The 20,899-nt window shown below is 38.0% G+C and overlaps 1 protein-coding gene across 1 annotated transcript in view; it reads left to right on the top strand.

Annotated features, from left to right (window-relative positions):
• The window catches only part of LOC149939895 (potassium voltage-gated channel protein eag-like), a 95,494-nt gene extending 75,048 nt beyond the window's left edge, over positions 1–20,446 (top strand). The window contains exons 2-10 of the mRNA XM_090177889.1: positions 2,058–2,291; positions 5,615–5,791; positions 8,105–8,232; positions 10,599–10,994; positions 11,607–12,033; positions 13,885–14,084; positions 14,917–15,169; positions 16,066–16,262; positions 17,555–20,446. Of these exons, the coding sequence (XP_090034015.1) occupies positions 2,058–2,291; positions 5,615–5,791; positions 8,105–8,232; positions 10,599–10,994; positions 11,607–12,033; positions 13,885–14,084; positions 14,917–15,169; positions 16,066–16,262; positions 17,555–18,925 (3,383 nt within the window). The 3' untranslated portion in view covers positions 18,926–20,446. The remainder of the gene's footprint in view (positions 1–2,057; positions 2,292–5,614; positions 5,792–8,104; positions 8,233–10,598; positions 10,995–11,606; positions 12,034–13,884; positions 14,085–14,916; positions 15,170–16,065; positions 16,263–17,554) is intronic.
• The last annotated feature ends 453 nt before the right edge of the window (positions 20,447–20,899 follow it).

The raw sequence follows: 20,899 nt of genomic DNA, 5'->3' as shown, positions 1-20,899 counted from the left end.
AAGTTAGCCTAATGACGTCAAAAAAAACCGTCAGCCACATCGAGACGAAAATCTGCCGCGATAAGCATTCCAAGTAGAGCTATGGATTCCTGTATTTGACGGTAGGTTAGAGTATTTGTTATGTAATTTCGAAAATAGCGATCTTTCCAATTTTCACGCTTTGGTCACGAGGTAAAAGGCGTGTCGGAAAAGCGGATTTTTGGCGTAATGTTATATGTGAACAACCTCTCGTGACAATTATGAATTAAGATCCTAAAGAAACGTACTGGTAATTATGGTAATTTAAAATAAAAGAATTACACATGGTGCCATTTAAAAAAATTAAAAACATTTATTATGGTTGTTTTAAAATCATAGTCCTGCTTGAAAGCTTTGAACTTTGATGCTCGCTGGCGCTCTTTTAACTCATTGTAGGAAAATGAAAAAAAAAACAGGCATACTTCACAACTCAGCCCCTACAACTCCTTAAAATATTTGCATAACCTTTTGAAACACCTTGTATACACAGGCGTATGTATAATGTGGTAAAATAATTATGTAAAGAAATTAAATTAAATAAGAAAAACTTAATCAAAAATAAGGTTTTTTAAACTCAAAATGCGTGACACGCGTGGATATAGCGCCTGGTTTATGCAAACTTTCATATTTTAAAATTGAGGCACTTGGGTTAAGGTAATTTGGTTATTCCTTACCATACATGTAAACCCTTGAGCCGTGAAATTATTTCAAATCAATTTATTTTAAGGCCTATTGTTGCGTGAAACGCGTTCCAAATACCATAGTGTATCACAAAAATCCATTATTTCATCCATGAACAAATTTGTTTTAGAAATTTCTCAAGCAGTCAATGTAAAGTGCTTCACTTTACGACGCTTCTTAAATCGAGTTACGCCATATCATAAGTAGTAAAATAACAATAACTCTTCCTATTGTTTTTCACGATCCTTTTTTCGACATTGACTCTCTCGTTCAGCTATGAATACTCTCAATGCAAACTAGCAGCGCCGCCACGTGAGTTCGCGAAATGCATTATGGATGTTCGATTTCTCTCTCAGTGACGTCACCAAACTAATGGAAAAGAAATGGAAGCGAATAAATACGAATAATATCAAAACACGAGCTAATTTGACAGTTTAACTTCGGTAATGGTTGGGAATGGGAAACCTTATATCAAATGTAAAATGGTATGGGTTTTACTAGGAGCAACAAACACAAAGAGAACGCACCTAGCCTTTAAACACGCTGATCGTTTTACGGGCGGGGGAAGACAATTTCGGATTTTCCCCCTTCCGACGGCAGCAGGCGCTAAAGCGCGTCTAACCAATGAAAAATGAACACAAGAAAATCCACGACTTTTGACGGGTTGCGTTCTCCTTGTGTGGGGTGCTATGTTTGTTGCTCCTAGGGGTTTTGGAAAATTACGTAACGGTAACGGATGGTAGAAAAATATTTTTAAAGAAGAGATGTCTGATTTAAATCAATTTAATTTAAAGCAATCATCGATTTAAATCATGTATTTATGAAAATGTATAACAGTTGGTTCTCTAGCAATGTCTATTTGGGACAAACTAAATTAATCTAAGTTTTTAAATTGTGTTTAAATTTAATAAAGATTAATTCAAATTCCAGTGCAAATTATCGTTTCACTCGAATTATTAATCAATTTGTAAAATATTTATTAAAAATCCGATTTAAATCAAATAATGTTTTTTTAATTCTAATAAACTCGACGACCTTGCGAAATGAAACGGAAATTAAGGGAAGCGTTTTTGCTTCAATTGCAGCTCTCTAATTATCTGTATCTTTCTAGCTTGTCTGAACAGAAGATGACAATTTATCTATTAAACTGGCTTCGTCTTTAAAATATTCTTTAATGACATTGTTTTTTTAATTTACAAAGTCTTAATTATAGATTTAGCTTGTACATAAAACGCTTGTTAAATAGTTCAAACAATTTTCGAAGTATAAAAATACATTTTACCATACAATATGTGGTTCCGAAATCTTATTGAGCAAGTGCGGAGCGTGAATGAAATGTATTTATTTTTCCCGAACAGCGGATTGCAGCTTCTTGCTGGCCAACGCGCAGATTGTGGACTATCCCATCGTTTACTGCTCAGAGTCGTTTTGCAAGATCTCGGGTTACAATCGAGCTGAGGTGATGCAGAAGAGCTGCAGATGCAGCTTTATGTACGGAGAATTGACAGACAAAAACACCATCATGAAAGTCGAGCAGTGCCTGGACAATCTTACGCAGGACCAGTACGAGATCCTACTTTACAAGAAAAACAGTGAGCCCCCCTTTTTTCCGTTTATTCAATTACATTTTATATCGCTTGTTGAGCTGCTTCCAAAACACGGCTTCCTTTCTTTTTCCGCTTCATTTACAAACAATTAAATAGCTGCTTAGAATCTCTATAACTCTAATTACCATACTATATTTAATGCTTAATTAATTACTATTAAAGGGAGTATAAAATGTTTAGAAAATTGTGGGCTGTTAATTTAATTTCAAATCCCCATTTCACACTCAACCAAATCTTCATTCCTTTATACTACGATAGGAGGTTTATCTAACAAGGAGGTGTTTATTTCTGATTTTGTTCAAAGTCGGGCTTATGTAGACCTATATCAGATATGAAATTTCCCAGAAGGAGACGTTGCACTACCCATTCGATTCGCCATGGCAACCGAAAATGTTTTTGATCACTTAAAACAAAAAATCTCCATTTAAAAAGCATGTGATTTTCTCGATTTCACAGGGTCCTAGCTACGATTTTTTTTTTAATTTGAAAATCACGATATGTGTTATTTGAACCACATTTAGGTAAATTTCATCAAGTTTGGGTAAATTGGAACATTTTTGGGTAAAATAAGTAAAAAATCTTATGTTTGTTTTAAGTGGTCAAAAACATTTTCGGTTGCCATGGAAACGTCTCCTTTTGGGAAATTTCATAACTTATATAGGTCTACATTGAACAAAATCGGAAATAAACACCTCGGGTACTCTCCTTGTAAGTTTACCCAGTGAGCTGTTTAACAGAATCTTCTTTGAACGAATCATATTGGCCACTAAGCTCGTAAGGAAGCCCGCACGTGTACCAATTTTGTATAATAAAGCGGTAGGAATAGAGGCTACTATTGTATAAACAGATATACAAAAAATATATTTGTTTATCGTGGTTTGCAAAATTTTTACGCTTCCCCCTTTCTACAGAATGTTCATCCGAACAAAGTAGCTGATGATTCATTTAAACAAGTTGTTTTATTATCTTAAAATACTATATAGTAGCTACTATACTCGATGGCAATTTTCATTGAATGCTTAGAGAATTTGTACTAAAAACTTCAAGCAAAATTACTTTAATACTTGTCAACTAAATAAACGAGGAAAGAGCAGACGACCTTTGCATTTAAATGTTTCTATACTGAAACTTTCAGCTGTTAAACGGATATAATTTTGTAAGAGCAGACAGCTTTCGCACATGCAATATAAAAATAGGTCGGTAAGTGGCGATGCCTACTGGCCAAAATTTAAACTACACACGTAGCTTATATTCAAAATCAAAAAAGTTTCTACTTTTTGGCATATCTGGTGGTTTAAATGTGAAATTGGGTGATTCACCATAAAAATTTAACTCTATACTCCCTTTATTTTATCGGAATATTTCTATGTCAGAGTCGAGAGGTCAAATTATATTACCGAAACGTTTAATAGCATGAAATAAATATTAATTTATTAAGATAGCATTAAAAAGGTTTTTTTAAATCTTATTTATTTACGGCTTGCCTTTCTTCTTTTGACTTTTCTATCTTGGCTCAAAATGGACTTTCAATAAATCATAAATGGACTGTATAGTTCCATTTATTTATTTTAAATTACGAATTCAAAATCCTCATTTTCAGTCGCTCTTTCGCCAAACAGAAAAGCTCACTGTTAAATAGTTTTCAATCATTTCTATAGAATAAGGATAACGATTTGTTTTCATTTTTAAATCATGTACGGTACTTATTAAAAGGGTAAACTACGTGGCAGAAGCTGTTAAAATGTCATCGTGAAACTGTGGCAGGCTCTAGTTCTAAGGAGCTCAGTTATGCTACCCTAGAAGTGCGAGCTTCAGGGTCACAGTGTGGTATGAGCAGATTCTGCCATTTAGTTTTCCCAGTGTAACTTTTTTGGCCCTTTAAATAATATGTTCTTACCATAAAGGTTCCGAAAATATCTTCTTCAAACATGGCCATTTTATGGCAAATAGACTGGAACCACTTTCTAGAATTAGTTTGTTCGATATTATATGAAATTCAATGCTAAGACTTTTGCCGCCTTGTTGGTGACCAAGTTAGTGGTCCTTCTCAGACCACTTATATCCAACGTGACTCATATTTCCACACTAAAAATATTCATCACTTACGACACTGAAATTTTGGTGGCGCCATCATTTATCAGTTCATGTACATTTATAAGGTGCCTTTAAATATAATTATTGAAAATAATCCGCAAAATATTTATTATTTTAACTAAATATTAATTTTATATAACATTTAAAGCTATATTTATTATTTTAACTAAATATTAATTTTATATAACATTTAAAGCTATATTTATTATTTTAACTAAATATTAATTTTATATAACATTTAAAGCTATATTTATTATTTTAACTAAATATTAATTTTATATAACATTTAAAGCTATATTTATTATTTTAACTAAATATTAATTTTATATAACATTTAAAGCTATATTTATTATTTTTACTAAATATTAATTTTATATAACATTTAAAGCTATATTTATTATTTTAACTAAATATTAATTTTATATAACATTTAAAGCTATATTTATTATTTTAACTAAATATAAATTTTATATAACATTTAAAGCTATATTTATTATTTTTACTAAATAGAGGTTGACGAAGCACCTTCCGAACTTATAGAAATTGCTAACAGATGTCGCATCACGCGATTTCTTACGAACTATCTGTTTATACGTGGATAATTTGTCTGTCGGTGTGTAATTGCAATACGAGTCCCGTTGATTATACATGTATGTGGTGTGATGGTCCTCGAAGCTGACGACTGTTTCTTTCATAAAGGAAAAAAACCGCGTCGTCTGCTTAGAGGAACTTTGGCTGGGTCACGAACCTTGCGGAAAACGTTTTAGATTACATCGTTATTAAATAATTATTTTAATTTACATAGTGATTAAGTATTACAATTATTTTGGCAATAGTGACCGTTTTTGGAAGAATTTAAGGAATGGTAAAGCAGACGCTATTTTAACACGGCTGCCATGCATTTTTTGTTTGAATTCATTTATTTGACATCGAAAATCTATGGCAGTTGAAAATCATTGCAAGCTTCCAAAAACACCCAATTGTGGGCAATAGGAATAACGTCCATTGTGACAGTCAACATTTTATAAAATTGTTTTATCTCTAAATAAACATTGAATTTTATGAAAATGGTACGTAGCACCCGGCTGTCAACTGAGCAATGGAGGTGTAACGCAATTCGCGACTAATTTGGCGACGACATTCTCGCGAATATAACGGAGAATGAAAGCGTTGGTCCATTTTGAGCATGCAATAACAAAGCGCACTTAGAACAGCTGGTCAATTCATGTTGAGCGCAGGTCTCTTTTCTGGTGCCGTGCCAGGGACGCCGTTATGGTTGTTGCTCCATGTGGCTCCAATCAAGAACGAGAAAGATCAGGTGGTCCTGTTTCTGCTCACCTTCAGGGATATTACCGCCCTGAAACAGCCACTCGAAGACGATGCTGTTAAAGGTAATTCGCTAAAGTGTTTTTCTTCCCTAATAACTATTGCCGTTCTATAAGATAACCCGCATGCTTCTATCGTAAGCCATCTCTATCGTTTCTCTTCTCTTCGCAGATAGGCAAACGGGGCTAGACATATACGAGCTCAGCTAGCCGGGTCCTCGGACAGATAGGGGTCATGATTTCGTTGTTCTTCCTGTGATATATCTGAAACTGTTTTTTGCTAATCTAGTGTTATCCCTTTATCCAAAATGCCAGACAAGGACAATGGGTAAGATCAATTTCGAAAGTCAGTGGTGGAAAATTCCCTTCCCCTATCTTGCGAAGACTCCTTTCCCCCGCGTGGTCATCCCTTGTGCTTGGGAGAGTTAAAGAACAGACGACATTATAGCCCGGTTCACACTTATCCGTAAAATCGCTTTGTTTTAGATAATTAGTTTTCAAAACGAGCGTGAGAAATCGCTTCGGGAAGCAATAGGCCTTTCTATAAAGTAGCATTGGCCTTCTGGTTTTGATGTTGCTGTGCGTCGTGGGTGACGTATCGATGACGTTTTACTACGAAAAGCCCTAGACATAAGAGTAAATTCGACGAGGCACCCTGTTTTTAAGCATAAACTGAACTGAACTTTTACGTATTTCGTGACGAATTAGCTGCATAAAAACAAGTTCAGCAAGCGTAGCTTATTTTATAGAAAAACCTATTCGTGTAAGTCGGTTCGCTTATAATCGCTTTCAAAACGTCAAGACGGGGAAGAAAAATTGTTCGTATTTTTAAAAATAATTGGAATAAAATTCTAAATAATGTCAAATAATATTAATGTATGTATAGTAAACATGATTAACTAATTATTTTGGGATACATTTCAAAATTCTGGTTATAATTTGAAATGACGTTAGGCCTGGGCTATAAGCGAACCGGGGTGAAGCGATTTCACTCGTGTGAACCAAGAATTATTGTCGGCGGTCAAAACTGGCATTCAAACTGACCTAAACTGGGTTTTAAGCTCTAGCGTGACCCTGGCTTATGACGAAGTGGAATTGAAACTACACGAAATAGGGAAGGGAATTTTCAACCACTGACTTTCGGAATTGATCTATTTTAGAAATAACGTTCTTGAAATAATTTTAACCTTAATTTCTGGTTAGAATTTTTTTTAAATATTCTTAAAGTTAAAAGACGTGCAAATTAAAAGAACGTTGGTTGGATAAAGTTAATTTACTAAATTAATTTTTCTAAATACTAGTACAAATTTCCCATTTTATTAATTTAATAACCTTAAAAGTACATAATGGGAATTAAACGCCGAAAATATTTAAAAAATGCGAAAAAAAGTATAGAAAAATAGACAGTTCTAGGAAGACATTCTAATTAAAGGAAAACCTTTAGGAAAAGTGGTAACCCTATTATCGTGTTATATAAGCAAGAATCCATAAATGTAAACATAAATGAAACGTCAGTTTGGTTTGTTTAACCGCACTTTTGGAGAAATTATATTTAGGAAATGACCGATTCTTTTGCTTTCTAAATTCATATTAATGGATTCTTGGTATAAACGAGCCAAAATCTGGATTTCTGAGAATGAAAGACGGTTTATATCACTTAAAACGAAAAAACCTTCAGGCAAAAGATAACGATTGGAAGAAATAGCATTTAATTGACCAACGTTGAAAAAAAAATTAATTTTTGCACGAATTTTTATTTGGATTAAAGGGAAAGCTTTTAGTATTGTTTGGGAAATAAAAAAATTCTTGGTCTTTAATAGACGACAATGATAAACGAAGAAGGCCTACAAATCCGAGTTGTTTGATTTGATTTAAATCGGGATTTAAATCTGCGTTTTAAAAATCATCTAAGAAAATTTTATAAAGTGTACCAAAATGGTTGTCGTTGTAAAGAAAATATACGAATTAAATATAAAAATTAATTTAAATTTTTATGTACATTACTAATGCATGCAAATTATCCATAAATTTTCAACGGAAAAGACAAAAGAGGCATAAAATGTTTAAAAATCTATTTAACTAAAAATTAAAATCCGATTTAAATCAACTAAATCGATTTTTATTTCTTAAATCATATAAAATAAAAAATAAAAATCACTAAAAATCCGATTTATAAAAAAAACCATCGATTTTTCGATCTTTTTTTTTAAATATCAAATCAATCAACAACCCCGCTACAAAATGAATGGCAAGGCTTACAAAATAATGAGTGTTACTAATCTGTCTCTTCTCTTTCTTTGCATGGATGTGCTTCTTTCCGTCTAGTGTTGAACGATATTTAAATGTTTTGTATTTCAGATTCTCATTTTATTTTTCCAGCGGGTTTGAGCAAATTCGCCAGGTTGGCCCGGTCCGTCACTCGAAGCCGTTCGGTGTTAGTCCAGCAATTCTCATCCCATCTGCCTGCCATCAAGTCAGAGACTACCAAGCAATCGCAAATCGCTCATGTAAGCTGGTAATCCACACGCACAAACTCGCTGTCTGTCCGCAGGCACCTTGCCAAAATCTCAATACACGAATGCCAAAGTAATACCGATCACGTATTAGCACCAGCAAAAACGCTTCGGAACACACGACGATTGCTTAAATGGCAGTACTATTTTACAACAAACGAAGCTCGATTCTATCATACTATAAGTACATCTCGCGTATTAGGCTTTCAGTATGTCAGGAAATTATTTACACGTAACTTGCAAAAATTGCGCCCCCCATATAATATAATAATAGTATAGAAAAATGATATTTAGGTGTCCCTAGACCCTGCCTAGCTATGGCCCTGCACGTGTGTCTACACTTGGAATGCCTTAAGAAAGTCTTGGCTAGAATAGAAGGAGATGGATCATTTCTAAAAGGCGAGGAAAAACTCAAACTTCGCGAGTGAAATCTACGTCACAAGATATCGAATTGGCGCTTTCCTCTGGTTTTATATTTAACTTATATTTAATCAGCTCGGCTAATACCCAAGGCCTAAGTCATCGAGCGACTTTTAAAGCCTTTAATTCAAGTGGCCGGGTTACAATTCGTAGGAGGGTGGTAGCAAGCCCTGCAAGCCACGCGAGCCAACAGCTCCCTATTGTAACGTTTAACGGAATCACGAGGGCATCCTCATCTCCCTCTCTCGCTCGGCAGTTTGTGACGTCAAGAGCGCGTTTCATCCCCATAAAAGGTTTTCGCTCGGCAGCTTGTGACGTCAAGAGCGCGTTTCATCCGCATAAATTTTTTCGCTCAGCAGCTTGTGACGTCAAGAGCGCGTTTCATCCCCCTAATAGGTTTTCGTTCGGCAGTTTGTGACGTCAAGAGCGCGTTTCATCCCCCTAAAAGGTTTTCTCTGACCCTAAATTAGTGCTGTAAGCATTTGTACGAACCTTGATGTTAACATAGCTCATTTCTTTTCTTAACCATTTAAATTCGTTATTTTATGAAAATCTAAAGCAATTACGATAAAATATTAAATTTCCCATGAACTTAAATCCATTTTCCTCAGTTTATATTCCGAGTGAGCGTCTTCCACCGAATAAATTTTAATGTACATGTTCCGTCTTACATTCGACGTTGTAATTTGAACCCGGCCCAGTCCCCCAAGTGCCTTAAACTTTCCAAGTGTACACATATGATTTCCTGGTTAATAAGCATTTGAGAAAACTAAGTTGCTTATTTAAAACTTAACAATGGCGCCACCAGGCACACTAGGAAAAAAAGCTACCGAAAACTTATCTCACTGGCCTATTTCAGTCCGCTTTCCACGTACATGTACTTGTAAAAGTTAATTAGCAATTTTGAATTATGCGATTTTTGGATTTATTTTCGGAAAACAAAACTTTTGTTTCTTGCGAGCTATGTAAAAAGGTGAAGTGATTTAACTGAAGATTGTATAAAGGTATAATTTAGCAGCACCTTCGAAATATGTCAACTAGGGTAATACATTTGTACCACTCGTACGTTTCATTTTAAGACTGCCAGAATATTTTAATAGGGGTTGATTCTAGAGTAGCCCTTAAGTCATTTGCCTGTATATTCCCATAGGACCCGAAAGTAGTTTTACTGGGGCTCGTACAGCCTGTGGGGCCCGGTTTTAGACCCTTCTCAAAGGTTTATCTCCGTAAACGTATTCGCGACCGAAAACTATCGCTACGCCCCCTTTGGTTCGCCATTGAAAACTAGATGGGTAGCGGCTAAGGCAGACTCTATTAGTTTTTCCTGATCGTTATTCGTAAATTTTACTTTATAAATAATGATAATTGTATTTTAATATAATAATTGCATCGGTTGCTTATATTTTTGATAAGTTTATTTAAGTAAAAACGTTCGTACGGCTTTTTAATTTGGGGGGGGGGCGGAATTTTCGGTCGTTTTTCATTTACAAATGCTACGATAATATTTTGATTCATCCTTAAAATTTCTAGGCTCTCTGTAATACATTTCAATAGAATTTTAATGAATTTAGAAGTTAACCCCGAAAGGTTTTCGAAAATTGCTTGGGCCTCCTTTAAATTTTTTATTAAGGACATGGAATTCCAGGCCTACCACTTGGCGCCGCCTTTGTATGGTACCACCCTCGCGTTCTTCGTGGCGAAGTTCGTCTGCTTTTTAATAACGAAACGTATTGCGTGAAATTGTGTTACGAAAAGCCGACGAACTTTCGCAACGTAGTAGGCGCTGTTCTGGTTTAGAAGTGAGCTACCCAAATGCATTCTTTGTTCCGTCTAGTAAGTAATAAATATGAAAAGAAGCACGGAAGATGGGCTGTGGCAAGAAAAGCGGCGAACGCAGCAGTGAATAAATGACGTTTTCGCGTGTATTTTGACGCGCGCAGATGATGAGTTTAAATTCGGAGATTCTTCCACAATATCGTCAAGAAGCTCCAAAGACCCCTCCGCACATCCTCCTCCACTATTGCGCCTTCAAAGCTATTTGGGACTGGATCATCCTCTGCCTCACCTTCTACACCGCCATTATGGTGCCCTACAACGTGGCCTTCAAGAACAAGACGTCCGAAGACGTTAGCCTCCTTGTCCTAGACAGTATTGTCGATGTCGTGTTCTTCATAGATATTGTTCTTAACTTCCATACCACTTTTGTTGGACCCGGAGGAGAGGTCGTCTCCGACCCCAAAATCATTAGAATGAATTACTTGAAAAGTTGGTTTATCATCGATCTCCTCTCGTGCCTGCCATACGACGTCTTCAACGCCTTCGACCACGACGATGATGTAAGTATCAAATCCGCGATAACTAGCGACCCCTACGTCAGGCATATATCTCTTCGTTAATAGCGATTGAAATCAAGTGATACCAGAAGTTCATCGAGAACGGAGTATTAAACGGTGGTTGGAAATCCAACTTTTAATATTTCACTAGCTAGCGTGTATTGGTTTTTGAAACGTGTGCCAACCAATGAAATTTTAAAGGGCAATTCAAACGCGTTTGGATTTCGGATATAGTCCTATTACGCTCTAAACATTTTAACAGTGACCTTTCAATTTAACCCACAAGCAAACTGGACCAAAAACGAAACATGGATGGCGTGGCGTTTTGCCTCGTAATGCATGACGTAGAATTTTGTCATAGTGACTGTTGTAAGGGCTGAGCTTAGCTACCACGTATGGCTACGAACAAACACCCAATTTGAACCAAGTTTTAGCGATAACATCTCGCGTCGGTACAGGCGTTTCCGCTAGACGCCGTTCAAAGCTGAATACTCCAAGCTCGATGAACACCTGATCATAGAAAACCCGAACAAAGGTTACTTAGAGGGTACGCGCGTTTCACCTTCGGTCAGTATCCACGTTAATGTGAGCTTTTCATTCGCTATTCTGGAACAGCAAGGGATCGGAAGCCTCTTCAGCGCTCTGAAGGTGGTTCGTCTACTTCGCCTGGGACGCGTCGTCCGAAAACTTGATCGGTACCTGGAATACGGGGCGGCCATGTTGATCCTCCTTTTGTGTTTCTACATGCTGGTGGCGCATTGGCTGGCCTGCATCTGGTACAGTATCGGTAGAAGTGACGCCGAAAATAACATCACGTACAGTTGGCTCTGGAAGCTGGCAAACACCACTCAGAACTACTTCAACTACACGGAGAATAACGTGACTCACAAGCCAGAACTTTCCGGTGGCCCAACTCGAAAAACTATGTACGTCACTTCCCTGTACTATACGATGACATGCATGACCAGCGTCGGATTCGGGAATGTTGCCGCCGAAACGGACAACGAAAAAGTCTTCACGATCTGTATGATGATCATTGGAGGTAAACGCACCACATTTACACCCATTCGGTAAAGAGTCTTTTGATAATTTGAGGGTATTAGTTTTGCCCGCAAAGGGCAAAAAAATTGGTGTGAGGAAAACTACCTGGTAGAATCTGCTCAAACTGCAAAGAAACACACATACACTCGTATCTATCGATAAATAAATCCAGAAGTTTATATTTCTTATTTCTTACGAGATAAGGATGTATCTACACCATAAAAATGAAACGCGTGCTTTCCCAGGCTGTAAGGATCGAGTTTTCAATGGACGCGAATTTCCCATCACGGCTGAAAATTTACCGCCAGTATTACTATGAAAACGATCTGAAAATTTTGAAAATAAAATTTCGTAGGGAAATTAACTTATTTATAAATTATATTTGTTTCAGGAAATAGTTTTAGTATATGACATAACGATGTATTTAGAATCACAGTATTTGTTCTTCCAAAAACCATTTCGAAAAATCAGCGGGAACCTGCAAAGATACATTTCGCTAGTGTATATATAACATCAGCAGAATAAAGAGAGAAAGTTACTTATCTCGTAAGAAGAGATATTATATACGTCTGCTAAAAGCCATCACTGCACGTCCCTACTTTTCGAGTTAAGTTAACAATTGCCATCCAACCACCGAAGACACACATAAAAAGTATAAAAATAATTTGAGCTAGAAAATGTCTCAAGAATTTTATAAACAAGATTAGTGCCCTTCAAATAATGAAGCTGCTTCTTGTTTGGCTAACACCTTCTTGTCGAAAAGTTTCTAAAATGATTTATCAACTCATTAATTAGGATCGAATGACACTCCCAGCAAAATCAATTAATTTTCCCGAAAGTGCAAGTTTGTGTTTATTAATATTTTATTATTGAACTAAAAACTTGCTACGATATTTTGAGCTGTATATTATTTTTAATAAAAACCATCTCATGCCCGTAGTTATTATTTTTTTGTGATAGCCGATAAAAGCATCAGGTCACAGGGGACCCATAGATGCTCCGTAGCCTAATAGAAAGGAGCGGGGATGGCGGTACAAATGCTTATGGAGGAGAAATGGTGAGGAGATTGAGAAGTTTGAACAAAAAGATAGCGAGCACGCGCAAGAGCGGGGGGCACTGTCGGGGAGGGAGAGTATGAAAGGCCAAGACATGATGCAGGGAGCAACTATTAGGGGTAAGCCGACGCATCAGCACCCCCCTAATAACGGAAAAGCGGGGGCAGGTAAACACAAAATGGGTGAGATCTCCCAGGACGGCACACGTCCTGCAGAGAGGGGTAGGTGACCTATTGAAGCGAAACAAGACCGCCGGAGTTGGGAAATGATCCACGAGCGCCAGAAACAAGGTACGCTCCAAGGGGCGACGAAGACGCAAGTTCCATAAGGTCGGGTAACCAGGGGAGGGACAGACCGAATATAAGAAACGACCCACCGAGAGCGAATCCCAGTGATGCCCGTAGTTATTTTTTTTTAAACTGAAGTGAAATTGTGTATTAGTGTACAAAATATTTTATAACATGTTTTGAAAACTGGTGGTAGCAATCAAGCGGGCAATAATTTAATTTAAAATCGTCATTTCACTCTCAACCAAATCTAAGCTCATTTAGGGTAACAAAAGAGATTCCCATCAAGTTTACGCGGTGAGTTGGTTAGTAGAATCGTCTTTAAACGCCCGCTAGAAAGGTGCTCGAGTATGAATTTCGCATAACGTGGTAGTAGTAGAGGCCTCTACAGACCTTTAACCCTAAATGTTAATCAACAGCTCTCCTAACGTAAAAAACGAACACCTTCCTGCTTTACGTTCCCATTATATGAATTTTCATGCGAAGTGACGATAATGGTTTGTTTTATAGCACTTCTTTACGCCACTATATTTGGTCACGTGACGACTATCATTCAGCAGATGACGTCAGCAACGGCCAGGTACCATGACATGCTCAATAACGTTAGAGAATTTATGAAACTCCACGAGGTGCCTAAAGCCCTGAGTGAAAGAGTTATGGACTACGTTGTCTCAACGTGGGCCATGAGCAAGGGCATTGATACAAAAAAGGTACGACAACTACTATTCTTTATATTTAAGAAATATTAAAGGCTCACAGGATCTTTGGAAACGTTCGGGCTAAATTTCACGTAGCTCTCCCCTTCCGATACGTGACTCCGGCAAAACTTCCTACTTCGGAAAACACGTGATTCTTTCTGTAGGCCCACCCTCAAAATTCAAATGACTTTGTGGCCCTTTTAAGGACTGAAATTTTTAGATTATACGACCAATGTCTTGCTCGGAGAATATTTGGAATTTCTTTTGAAAATATTATTATAACCTAAGCTTAGAACTATTTATTTCGTGTAAAACGTTTAGAACATACTTTTGATTTCCAATTTACACCCAAAAAAGGTTACGTCCTGTTCTGTTTACATTTTAAGCGATAGATTTCTTAGGAAATATAGACTTTGTTTCACGTCAAAATGTTAGCTTCGCCAATTTAAACAAATCATAAACGACAACACTTCCAATTGTTTGTTAGTACGTAATATATTTTCTTTGCATAGCTAAGGTAACCTACGTTAAAATATTTTTTTTCAAAATATAGCAATAATTTAAATATAAATATTACACTATCAATGAGATATCTTTATTTCACTGTAAACATTTCGTTGTTTAAAAATTTAGTAGATAAATGTATAAGGTTTCGTACAAATATCTAAGTACTTAAAATCTGGCCAAACGTTTGCCCCTTCATACTCCAGCTTACCAGAAGCCTTAGAAATGAAGAATTTTTCAAAATCTTACTAGGGAATTGGAAAATTAAAGAATCCTTGACACGTTAAAACTAACGATTTATTTTGCAATAATTAGCTATTTTATGTGTTATATCTTTCAGGTGCTTAGCTACTGCCCAAAAGACATGACGGCCGATATTTGCGTCCATTTGAATCGGAAGGTTTTCAACGAACACCCAGCCTTCCGACTGGCCAGTGATGGTTGTCTCAGAGCCTTAGCGATGTACTTCAGCATGGACCACAGTGCTCCCGGTGATCTGCTCTACCACACTGGCGAAAGCATAGACACGCTTTCTTTCGTAGTGGCCGGCTCCCTTGAAGTCATACAGGACGATGAGGTCGTTGCGATTTTGGGTAAGTACAATTCTCTCGCCTTTATTAATTTTTTTATTTCGAAGCCAGCTTAGAAGTTTTGACTTGGATGCTACGAAGGCTACGCGATCGCATGACCAATTCTAACTAACTATTTCCCGATTTTGGTCATCCTGTCATCGAGACGAGTGCAAAGATAATTGTTGTAAGCCCGGTTCGGACGGAAGAAGCATTTTAGTGATTTTTTTGCGGTAAGCCAGGATACATGAACAATGTGATTGGACGACACTACAGATATCATAAGTAGCCCATAGGACCGCTGTCCATGCTTACTTCATGGTTAGCGTGACCTACTTTGAATAAACTCGCGTTCAAACTATTTTAAACAGATAGTTTTAAACGTAGTACTTAACCGCTTTAGCCCATCAACTGGCTTTTGAGTGCACGGGCTTTAATTCAATATTGAGTTTTAAATAAGCTCGGGACCTTCAAAATTTTTATATCGAAAATATACTCATATCTTATAATTAAAAATAACTACTGTAAACAATTCCATATTGACCTTGAGAATGGTGATCTCGACCTTCAAAAAACGTGATCTATGTAAAAAATTGTCCACCCCTGTTCTACTAGGTACAATCACTTTTTTTCCTACGTGTATCCTGCTTTATCATGAAAGCTGGTTAGCAAACGATTTATTCATCATAACTATACCTTCGTGTTACTTCGCTAACCATGGCGCTGATTGGCGCATGAAAAGGTATGAACTTGGCATTGTCAACCTGTTTTGCTCCCACGATGACAGAAATCGGTTTCAAATTAGTTAATTAGGGGTTTGATAAGCATCAGTCCAAGTAACGTATATTGCCTTTAAATGCATATACGCGCCTGCCAAACTTATCCGAACTCTTGGTGACTTTTATTCTTTGTCTGTCCAGGTAAAGGTGACGTTTTCGGTGACGCTTTTTGGAAGGAGCCAACCATTGGTCAGGCGTGTGCCAATGTAAGAGCGTTGACCTACTGCGATTTGCATTCAATCAAAAGAGACAAGCTTCTGGAGGTGCTAAATTTTTATCATGCCTTTGCAAACTCCTTTGCTCGGAATCTACTACTAACGTATAACCTCAGGCACAGGGTACGTATTGAACTACCAAAATGGAATGTCCGATTGGCTTGTTTCAAAATTATACAGTTTCCGCAACTCAATGAAATAATTAAACGCGAACGGCTATGCTATTTTCAAAGAACTTGAAAAGCCCGGCATTTGAAAAGCAATGTTAAGTTAAAAGGAACCACCTATAGACTGCATGGTAAAGGATGATAAAATTAGCGAGCAAGTAGATTAGTCCATTATGAAAAGGGATAATAAAGCTAAACCCTAAACAAATTCGGTGTTATAGTCGCAAGCCAGATTTCCCGCACGGTACTGACGAGTCCCAAATAGGACGAAACCGGTCTACCGTTGGAATTTCTGGCTATTTTATTTAATTTTATTCAATTTTCCACTCGAAGATCTATTTGGTCCGAGTTTCGCGTCTTTTTGTTTGCTCGAAGACCTATCGGTACGAGCTATTAGTAAGTTTTTAAATTTCTTCAAATTTGTTTAGGGTTTAGCTTTATTATCCCTTTTCATAATGGACTAATCTACTTATTTGCTAATTTTATCATCATTTGAAAAGCAGACGACGCGACGAATGAATCCCAAAAAAGCATAGGTTTAGGGAATCCACCAGGCGTTAAAAAGTGAAAACCGTTTTGCTTAAAAATAATTGGGAACGAAAGGTCCGAGACAGACGTAGACGTTCGCATTTAGACATTTTCATGAGTTGCACTAAAGTCTATTTTACTGACGAAATGAGCTTATCTGAGGGTACCTTAAATAGATGTAATTAAATTTGTAGCCCCCAATCTAGAATTGACACATATGACCTTCAGCATATGCACTCTTTTTCGCCGTATTTTCCTAGGCGCGTCCATATTTGGTTCTCCCCTTTCAGCCCCATCCTCCATTACGGGTACCCAAAGAGTTGATGCTAGACTCCCCGCTGGGGGCAGAGGCAATGGCCGATGAGCGGGAGTCATTAAGAGGGGTAAAATAAAGGCGCCAAAAAGAGTGTATAGTTCCCGAATTATTATGGACTATTAAAGAGCAACAAAAGTTGATAAAACTACGTGCCAGAAAATGATAAAACGGCACCGTGACACTGTAGAAATTGAGATCTAGTTCTAAGGTATTTCACCTGTGGGGCTGGCGTATAGAGGTATCCGCTTCAGTGCCACCATTCAGTTTGAGCAGATTCTGACTCTTAGTGTTCCCAACGCCACTTTTGTTGCCCTTCAAGGCCAAAGGTTCAGAGTACAACGACCTCTTCATACATACTTGGCGGGGACTTGATAGGTCTCTGATTTCAATCTGCTTTTTTCCAGTTAATATTCAGAAAAGTGTCGGACATGAAAAGAGAAAAGGAGCTGGCGGAAAGGAGGAAGAACGAACCGTTGCAAGATATCTCTCAGGATCATCTCGTTCGTAAGATATTCTCCAAGTTCAGGAAGAACGGCCACGAGAAAGGAGTGAACAGCAATCAAATTCTGCCTTCCCAGCAAGACGTCGAGAAAGGAGAGAGAACGTCTTCCGCCCTTTCCGAAAACACGAACGAATCGAACTCTAGGCCTGGCACCGTGGTGCATCTCTCCGAAACAGCGAAAAATAACAACAATAATTCTTCCACGGCCACGAATAACGCGAGGAACGGGAAAGTGTCTCGCTGGGGAGCGTTCAAAGGCGGCGGTGGTGGCGGCGGCAGCTTGGACGAGGGAGGAACCGCCACAACAACATCGGCGACCACGCCGGCGACGGGTACGCCAGCCACGCAAGAACTGAAAGCCAAGGCTGCGGATCATTTGGTTTTAACTAAGAGAACGGAGACCCCCAATAAATCAGACCCCCTTCCTCAGCCAGGGAAAGAGACTCGATTGACTTTAACGGGCGGCGGTTCTGGTTCCGGCGTCGGCTCGGGTGGTGCGGGCAACGGCGGCTCCGGAGGCGGCGGGAAAAGCTTCGGCGGCAAATGGTCACGCATGATTAGCAAACACGAGACTATCGACGAGGTGGTCGAACCGGAGTCAACGAAAACGGACAGTTCGAAGGAACTCACACCGTCGGACCGGAAATCGGACGACTCCGAAACGCCGCAGCAGCAGCAACATCACGCGCAGCCTCCCCATTTCCAACATCGCCAACCGCAGTTGCAGCGGTCTGAAACAGATACCTTCATGCCCGACGTGTTAAGTAACCGTGGTATGTCCAACCAGGACTATCAACAAATTGTAGCTAACTTAATGGATATTCGCGTAGACTTAAAATTAGAAATACAAAGGCTTAGTAATAAAGTTACGAAAGTCGATGACCACATAATGGAACTATTAAATCATCACAAACAGTGCCTAAGTACGTCTTGCTCGTCTTCGTTAGTAGCTAGTAGAAGCGTATCTAGCTCGTTACAGTCTCCAGGCGGTGGCGGCGGTCCTACGTTAGCGATTAGCGGCGACATCGCGAATTTGTCGCATTCTCCGAAGCCGACGCGGGCCGGCGAACACTCGACGAAGCAGCACACGTGCAGCAAAGCAGCCTACAAACGTGACTATTCCGTGCCTCCGGAGAAAGGCGCTCTCGTCAAGAAGAAAAGCTCCAAGTCGAAGAGCGGCAAGACCGTCTTGACGCCCAGGACATCCCCGACCGATTCGGCCATGAGAGAAATGCTAGAAAGTGAAATCGAGGAACAAGAGAAGGATACATAGCGAATAAACGGCCGTATTTTGTAATACGAAATTAAATTCATCGTTAGAGAAATGGCGTTGTAAACATCGCCAATCTCCGGAGAATGCTTAGATAATATTTTGCTTCCAAGAGAGAAAAATCCTTGTTCCACGGATTTCACCGTCGAGGTTTGTCGTGCTTAGTTTGCGAACTACAATGGGCTACGTAATAGTAACACCGTTGTATAACGTATAAGGCCAATTCGAATTATTTTTATTATAAATTATACGAAGACTATCGATTTTACGAGTAGGATCTGGCTCAGCCTTGATATATATTATATATTATATATATATATAAATATATTAGAACAGTACGAGACAAGCCGAGTTATTATAAATAGATTAATAAATCCGAGAAAATAGAGAGTGGAAAATGCTCAAATCGCGTCTGGCGCATTCAAATTGAATCAGTTGAAATATTTACGCCACTAAATTGAGCCATGCAAATTACAGGTTGTGACACCAAAGTATGCAATTTACCGTTGCACGAAATGAAATATATAGTACGTTTCTTCCCACTGGCTCTGTTTAAATTGTTAAAAAAACAGTATTTTAATCAGTCAATTCGACATCGCGAGATTAAAGCGCTGTAGAGGACAACGATTTGGCTTCGACACTAAATTCGACGTAACCAAGGCTTCAGATAGTTCCGCCGTAGACGGTGTAGAATTTCCCCGCAAACGGTGTAGAACTTTCCCCGCACGCCTAGAGTAAATAATCTTTTTTCATACAAAGCCCAAGACAGTCGGAAAAGCACACAAAGTTCCAATAACGTCACATTGCTCAAACCAAGTACTCGAAGAGTCAGTTTTAGTTTTAATTATCGTTTTAAAAAACTCGTTTCTGGTACGCTCTCTCTATCTCTATTGTATCTCCCCGCGTTGGGCGGTTAGACCGGTATGTGTGTAATAATTCCTCTTTGCATCGATTATTTCGATGTCGCCTTGAAATGGACAGTTTAAGAGGTTACTTTCCTTTCTTCCAGCCTTCGTCGTTGTTAGGATATACCCCCCTAAATCTAATTATATAAAAGTGTACTCTGCCAAGATAAGTACGGTTACATTTTCTGGTTAGAGGCAAGCTTCGCTGTGTATACTTCTAATTGTCGTGATACCTTTACGATTACATCTCTTTATACAACCCTGTATTCCTAACTCCGCATTGGACAGCAATCGGACGAGACCGAGTTTTCTTATAACGATACGCGTCGACCTTAAGTAGATCCCCACATTATATTAGTTACACTTTTGAGAGATTCGATGCGGTGCTCATCGGGTGATGTAAAACGTCTCAAAAAGCCTTTCACTTTAGCGTGCTTTTGTTCCACAATGAAACCCCACGCCAAAATCTGTCATAAAGAACTTATTTAGGAATACCGAGAATTTTCATGTCATTCCCTAAGTCCTTCCCTCAAACGACTTTTCCCTTTCGAAATTTTATAACGCCATCTAGTATCGATCTTAGGAACAATTTATTTTTGTTACCAGGGTGTTACTAACCCCATGCATTAAAATACTAAATAAAAATAAAAACAAACCACTTTTGCATAGTAAAACTTTAAAACATTTGATTAAAAATGTTGGCCACAACTAGTTTCGCTGCCGTTCGGTAGCATCATCTGATTGATCATCAGGTGTTAATTTATTTTTGTCTTCGATATTTAATCACATAAACTTTGAACTTAGTTATGTTCAAATTAAATTAAAGCTCAATTTAACCATTAAAATGTTGAATTAATTATAAATAGTCAGATAGTGGATAACTTCTCAATTATTGTCTCAATAAAAAATGAATACTAATATAATCCTACAGATAGTGATAATATTTCCAATATAAGCTCCGCCCACGTGTATTGAACACGGATCGACTCGTAAATTCCCAGTAATCTGCAATAAGTTCTCGATGTTGCCTTTTCGTTCAAGCTAGTAAGCTATCGCTGTAGTTCAACGCATA

The sequence above is a fragment of the Leiobunum rupestre genome, chromosome 6, assembly GCF_980474605.1.
Source record: "Leiobunum rupestre chromosome 6, qqLeiRupe1.1.hap1, whole genome shotgun sequence".
In the NCBI taxonomy this organism is placed as follows: domain Eukaryota; kingdom Metazoa; phylum Arthropoda; class Arachnida; order Opiliones; family Sclerosomatidae; genus Leiobunum; species Leiobunum rupestre.
Note: the sequence above shows the minus strand (reverse complement) of the source record. Positions and strands in the feature narration are given on the sequence as shown.